This window comes from Anolis sagrei, chromosome 3 (genome assembly GCF_037176765.1).
Source record: "Anolis sagrei isolate rAnoSag1 chromosome 3, rAnoSag1.mat, whole genome shotgun sequence".
Lineage (NCBI taxonomy): Eukaryota > Metazoa > Chordata > Lepidosauria > Squamata > Dactyloidae > Anolis > Anolis sagrei.
This window is the reverse complement of record NC_090023.1, coordinates 134,616,107-134,622,926: the sequence shown is the minus strand read 5'-3', so window position 1 is coordinate 134,622,926 and position 6,820 is coordinate 134,616,107. Positions and strand designations below refer to the sequence as shown.

At 54.4% G+C, this 6,820-nt stretch overlaps 1 protein-coding gene across 1 annotated transcript; it reads left to right on the top strand.

Moving 5' to 3' along the window:
* Nucleotides 1–5,324: 5,324 nt before the first annotated feature.
* On the top strand, nucleotides 5,325–6,362 carry LOC137096577 (integrase/recombinase xerD homolog). The gene has a single exon (XM_067466245.1). It carries the CDS (start codon nucleotides 5,325–5,327, stop codon nucleotides 6,360–6,362), a length of 1,038 nt encoding a protein of 345 aa, XP_067322346.1.
* The last annotated feature ends 458 nt before the right edge of the window (nucleotides 6,363–6,820 follow it).

Genomic DNA, 6,820 nt, shown 5'->3' with positions numbered 1-6,820 from the left:
TGATGCAGTAAAATTCCTTCCTGTTTTTGAAAGAGCATCCCAGCTCTGGAAGATATAGAAATGTATTTTCTTTCAGAAGCAACCTTCAGGTTAAGAGAAAAGCAGATGTCTGTAATCTGTGCAAGGACTGAATGTCTACCCAGAAGTCACAGTCTACTTCAGATGACAAAAGAGAGCAAGAGTTTGCAGATGCTAATAGGTTTAGACACAGATATACTGTAGACCTAATTTCATTTGCTCATCCTAACTAAAGAAGATCTGCTGACTCAGTAGCAGATTTGTAATTAGATTTGTGGGAAACCCTTTGATAGATGGATTCAAAGGGGATATTCTAGTTGGGATTAGTAATTGGATTTAGGTCTTAGAAATAATTGCTATAATTCAAATAGAAATACAATGCATCTCACTCTCAATGGAAAAGCTACAACCAGAAAACCTTGGGATCAGCTCACTTTGCTGTTCAGGTGATAACATATAATGGCCAACATAAAGGTTTCTGCTGTTATGGATTTTTATTTAAAGTGCATTTGAGCTGAACAGTGCTTTAGGTAACGGACGCTTTCAGTCAAGTGCCTTCTGAAATGTAGGATGCTACTTTTGTAAGAAGCAGGGAAATGAATTGCATATATAAAGAAACAATGTATTATTTAATATAAAACACATATACAAATAAATAATTTGAGGAATATGGTCAATTGGAATTGAAATATGGAGTAAAATCATTTTATTAGGGCTCAGAAATCTACAAAAGATACACATAATAGGGTCCTGACCTCTAATGGAAGCCTGGATTACAGTTGCTGAGCAAAGTGTCTCCTTTAAATTCATTGCCCGACTTACCGGGCAAAGCCTGTTGCGGTGGGGGGTGCCCTCTCTCTGGCCACGTGGTTAGCAGGGGCTTCTCTTTCCCAAAAGCCCCTGCGCTGCTGGAAGTTTCCCGCCACTGGATCAGCTGGCCAACTGGAGGCTAGCTCCACCCAGCTCCTGGCATTGGCCAGGGGCCGGTTGCACCCTGTGCCCAGCAGCTTTAAATAGGCTGCGCTGGGCCCAGCAGGCACCAGGCCTGCTTCGAGTTGGAGAAGGAGAAAGCGGCGGCAGCGGCAAACAGCAGCAAACAGCAGCAGCAACAACAACAACAATAACGGTGGAGCATGCGGGCCTGGGGCCTGCCTTCTTTTCTCCTTCTTTGGGGGTGGGGGGTTGTTCCTTGTTGCCTTGGGCCTGCTCCAGCCCTCCCCCGGGTCGGCTGGAGCATGCTCTCTGCTCCTAGCACTGCCTGCTGCCATTTCCCTTGCTGCTGCCGGCACGCAGTGGGGGCATCCATGGGAAAGGGTCCTGCGGGGGTTGCCCCCCCCCACTGCCAGGCCTGCCCCCCCTCCCCCGGCGGCAGCAAATGTTCTCCGGGGCCTGTGGCCTCTTCATGGGCCCACTGTCCCTCCTTCCCCACCCCCTCGCCTACTGGCTGCTGGGCCCCTTTTTCCTACCTTGGTCCTCTGGATGTGCCCTCCTGGGTCTTGCCTGGGCCCTGAAAAAGCCCAGCAGCCGCATGGTGGTTCCTGGGGGCCTGTGGCCTCCTCACTGGCCCTTCCCATATCTGGGGAGCCAGCTGCGGGCAGCTTCTCCCTCCTTCCTCTCTCAGGGCAGTTTCTTTCTTGGGGGGGGGGTCGAGTGGGGGGGAGGCCTTGCAGCCTCCCCCCCCCCTTTGTCGGGCCCTCCATCCTCTCTAGAGGATTTTCTCCTCCACGTGGCTGAGTGTTGGGGCCAGCGCTCTCCCTCGCCACGTGGGCCCAGGGCCCCTCCCCTTCGGTAAGCCCCTCCCTGCAGCCAGCGGGAGCCCTGGCAAAGGGGGCTTTTCCAAATAATAATATAATAATAATATTTTTTTTATAAAATAAATAAATAAATAAATGCATCCAGACATGGGGGTGGCTGGGGTTGCTGGCTGGCTGCCTCCCCCCCCCCCCCGTTGTTTTTCTATCCTTCTGCAGCCCCTGTTGGGGCCAGCGTGCTTTCTCGGCCTCATTCGCTGGGGGGGCGGGGCAGTGGGCAGGGCTTAGGCCATCTCCCCTTAAAGGCTTCCAGGCATTTTCATTCATGTAAGCTAAGCAGGGTTTGCCATGGTTAGTCCTTGGATGGGAGTCCACCAGTGAATTTCGTGGGGTGGTGGGCTTCAGTTCCAAGGAACTTTCTTCAACCCCACTCCACATTGATTTTGCCTGCCTTTTTCTCCTCTTTTCCAACCCGCCCCTTTCCTGGCCATTGGCAAGCAGCCCTGCTCCAGCAATGGCTTTCAGGCTTCAGGTCCCTTCTTCCCTGGACCAAACCCCTTATCATTTACCACCCTGTGCTTTATAGTTCTGTCTTTGTAGCACTCCATCAGAATGGCCCCACGCACAAGGGCACGTAAGAAGGCAGTTTCACCAGAGGCAGTTTCAGAGACACCAGCTCGGCCTGCAAAAGGGAAAGGAGATGCGGAGCAAGGGAGATCCCGGCAGCCAGCGGCAAAACCAGCGCCATCCAGGGCCCCCAGTGGGCGCTTCACCAAGCAGGGCGACAACATTCTGGAGGGGATCTCCAAGAATATTGAAAAACTAGTAGACAGGATGGGTAAGTTGGAGTCCAAGGTTTTCGCCGAAGAGGGACCAGGAACCTCCTCACCCAAAGAGAAGGAACACCCTGGCAAGAAACGCAGGCGGCCCAGAGAAGCACCTGAACCCACGTCCAGCGACACGGAGCGTAGCGAATCCGCATCCAGTGAGGAAGAAGCAGAGGTTCAGTGTGATCACCGTACCAGCAGCACTCGTAAGAAGAAGCATCGGTCTTCCAAGCGCTACTACAATTCCACATCTTAGAGTGACTCCTCAGAGAGTGAGTATGCTCTTGATCCAGTAGACAGAGATAATTATTGGAGGACAGCAGCCCTCCTGCCTGGGCTACCTGAGTGGGCCATCAGGAGCAGAGCTGACTCAGGCAGCACTGACACCTCCAGCGGGACGAGAGGAGGAGGTAAGTCTCCCTCTCAGTTACTTCCACCCCCCTTTTTAGACATGAGGACCCCCCAGGGACGCACCTTTCCCCCCGCATCAGGAGTAAGATCCTTAGGGGATATTATGTGGACATCTTCTCCCTCCTAAAACCGCAAGGAGAGGAGGGCCGGGAACCCCCCTCAAAGAGAAGGCACAAGAAAAGGGATAGTGCTAGGCCTGTGGAGCATTCCTTTGTCAATCGTATGTCCGGTTACACTGTTCTCTTGGGGGTAGTGGCAGCAGCTTTCCCTGAGCGTGGTTGGCACTTGGCCAATCACCAGGCTCACGTCATGAGGGCCAGACAGCTTGCAAGGGAGGCAGCGGCCATAGCATATGACACCGCATTTCGCAAACGGGCATCCCAAAGTGCTCGAGCCAGGTGGGACCTCGTCAACCACGACATCGGGCTCACCGAGGTGGGGCCCAGCATCAGGGGCAAGCCTGAGACAGGGAGGTATGAGCATGGTTGGGGCAAGAGAGACGCCAGGCGGGCAGTCTGTTGGGAGTTCAACCTGGGCAAGTGTCAAAGGGCCCGTTGCCGCTTCGACCACGTATGTGAGTATTGCGCTGGTAGTCACACGAAGGTGTCGTGCAGCAAGCAAGGTGTTTTACAGCCCTTTCGGGCAGGCCGGGCTGGCCCCCAGCCCGGTAGCAGAAAGGAAGTTGGACAAACCAGTGGAGCTGTCGGTGGGCAAGGTAAGTGAGTCTCCATATGACCTTCTTGCACTTGCTCCTTCCCCCATAAAACTCCCTCCCATGGTCCCATGGCTCAAAGCCTACCCCCTCAGGTCAGCAACCACCTTCCTTTGGGAGGGTTTCGCAGCTGGATTCCGTATCCCAGCAGTCGGCCCCCGCAAGGCATTCACATTGGGCAATCTAAAATCAGCAGCCCTGTTCCCTGAGGTGCTCAGCTCTAAAATTGCAAAAGAGCTGGCAGCTGGGAGAATTGCAGGCCCCTTTGGGGCCCCACCCCTGGATAACTTCAGGGTCTCCCCCCTAGGAGTGGTGCCCAAGAAAACCCCTGGCGAGTACCGACTTATTCACCACCTTTCGTATCCCAAAGGGGAGTCGGTGAATGATGCCATTCCTCCGGAACTCTGCTCCGTAAAATACGCCTCCTTTGATCAGGCAGTCAGACTGGTGCAAGCAAAAGGCCCAGGGGCCCTTATGGCCAGGTGCGATATACAGTCAGCCTTCAGGCTTCTCCCAGTGCACCCAGCAGATTTCAACCTTCTGGGCTTTAAATTCAATGGCCAGTGGTATTTTGACAAGGCCTTGCCCATGGGATGTTCTGTAAGCTGTGCTGCCTTTGAGACCTTCAGCACTTTCCTTGAATGGGTGGCCAAGTCCCTGTCCCACTCCAGTTCCATCACCCACTACCTCGATGACTTCCTTTTCGTGGGTGGGCCAGACAGCACGGAATGTGCTCAATTGTTAAGAACCTTTATAGCCATGTCCAGGGTTTTTGGCTCACCTTTAGCACAGGAAAAAACAGAGGGCCCCTCCACCTCCATTGTCTTCCGGGGAATTCAGCTGGACTCTGTGCGAGGTCTGTCTTGCTTGCCAGCAGACAAGCTCACTTCGCTGCGGAAGCGTGTTGGAGAAGCTGCAGCCAAGCGGAAGGTAACCTTAAAGGAACTGCAGGCGCTTCTGGGCCACCTCAACTTTGCCTGTAAGGTGGTGTCCCCCGGCAGACCCCTCTGTGCCCGGCTTGCTCGGGCCACAGCTGGAGTGCGCGCTCCCCGTTACCGGATCAGAGTGTCGCAAGGAATGCGGGAGGATCTCAAGGTATGGCTGAGGTTTTTTAAACAGGTTCAATGAGGTTTCCATGTGGCAGGCTAAGTGAGAGCCCGGGAGCGAGCTGCAGGTGCACTCAGATGCAGCGGGGAGCATCGGCTTTGGGGTTTTTCTGCAAGGACGCTGGTGCGCCGCTAGATGGCCCGACAGTTGGAGAACAGGTAACCTGCTTAGAGACCTCACTTTCCTGGAATTCTTCCCAATTTTGGTGGTGGTGCGCATTTGGACGGACCTGTTCAAGAACAAGAGGGTTCGTTTCTGGTGCGACAACCAGGCAGTAGTGAGGATCAACAACAAGCAGACTTCTAAGTCAGCCAGGGTTATGCGTCTGGTTCGGCACTTTGTGTTAATATGTTTGGAAGCTAATATCACTTTTTCAGCACAACATATTCCAGGCTTGAACAACGAAGTAGCGGATGAGTTGTCACGTTTTCAGGAAGAAAGGTTTTGCTCCCTGGCACCCAACACAGATCGTCTGCCCACCAGCTTCCCAGAAGAGCTATGGACCCTTGGAGATGGGAGGCCTGGTCAGGACTGATGCAATCGGTGGCTCCCTCTACCCAGAAAGCCTATCGGACAGCCATGGCTAAGTTCGCCAAATTCCGGGAGGACGCAGGCTATGGCAGCGGGTGGCTGGTCTCAGAGGAAGAGGTAATCCACTTCATAGTTCAACAAAGGAGGGCCCGAGTGTCGACCCAGGCCATGCGGATCCAGCTTGCCGGCATCGCATTCTTCAGCAAAGCTGCAGGGTTCTGCGATCCCTGTCAGGCGTACAGGGTGAGGAAGATATTAAAGGGCTGGAGCAGGCAGGAACCAAAGCGGGAGGACACCAGACGCCCACTTTCATACAAGATCCTCTGCCGCCTCACCAGGACCCTCAGGAGGATTTGCAATTTGCATTACGAAGTTAAGTTGTTTCGGGCAGCCTTCATCACTTCTTTCTTTGGGGCCCTTCGTCTGGGGGAGGTTGTAGCCAATGCCAAGACAGACACATCGGGTAGGGCTCTGCAACTAGGGGACATTGCGATCCAAGGCACCTCCATGACTATTAAAATTCGAAGGTCCAAGACAGGCCAGGGGGGGAAAGGGGTCTCCCTCGCTATCAAGGGATCTAAGGTAGGGCAACTATGCCCAATTCGGACCCTCACTAAGTTCCTGGGCGTATGGGGCAGCACCCCGGGCCTTCTGTTTATACACCAAGATGGGAGCCCCCTCACTAGGTTCATGGCTATTTGCCGGGGGGCGCTCAGGAAACTGGGCCTTCCACATGGTGAGTTTGGAGGACATTCCTTCAGGATAGGAGCAGCTACTGCAGCTGCCGGAAGTGGCATCCCTGTGGATAGCATCAAGGCCATGGGGCGCTGGAGATCTTCAGTGTATACTTCATACATCAGACCGGGCCTCCTCCTCGAGGGACCCGGGACTGCCGGCTGCTCTGTTTCCTATCCCCGCAGGACTGCTGGTGCAGGCGAGAGGAAGAGAAGCAGTGGAGGAAGAACCAGAGGGGAGCAAGGTGCCAACCAGGCGATGGGCCGCTAAGGCGAAGCTCGACAGGAAGGCACCCAGGGGACGAGCCAAGATTTGAACATCTGGCAGGCTCACAACTCAGAACTTTGGGCCCCCAATAGCATTGGCTAGATACCTTGGCTCTTCGTGCTCGGGTGTCCAGGAAGCAGGCGTTTTATTGGTTGCAGGCAACCAGGGTTGGCAGCAAGGGGCGCGGTGGCACACCACCCCCCTTTTTGTGGCATGTGGCATGGGCCCTGGATCTGGTGCTGCCCCTCCCCTATTGGCGGGGAGGGAGCATCCGGCGGTTTCCAGGGGTGCCGTGTCATGTGACCCGGTATTGTGCCGGTGGGCCCCCTGTTGGACTCATCAGGTATCGGTCAGCAGCGGGCTGATCGATCTTGATCCAGAACCCATGCCTAGCAGCCAACCCTGTGTTCCTGTAATTAATAAATTAAGTTGTGGCCATTTTTACTCCATCTACGTGTCTG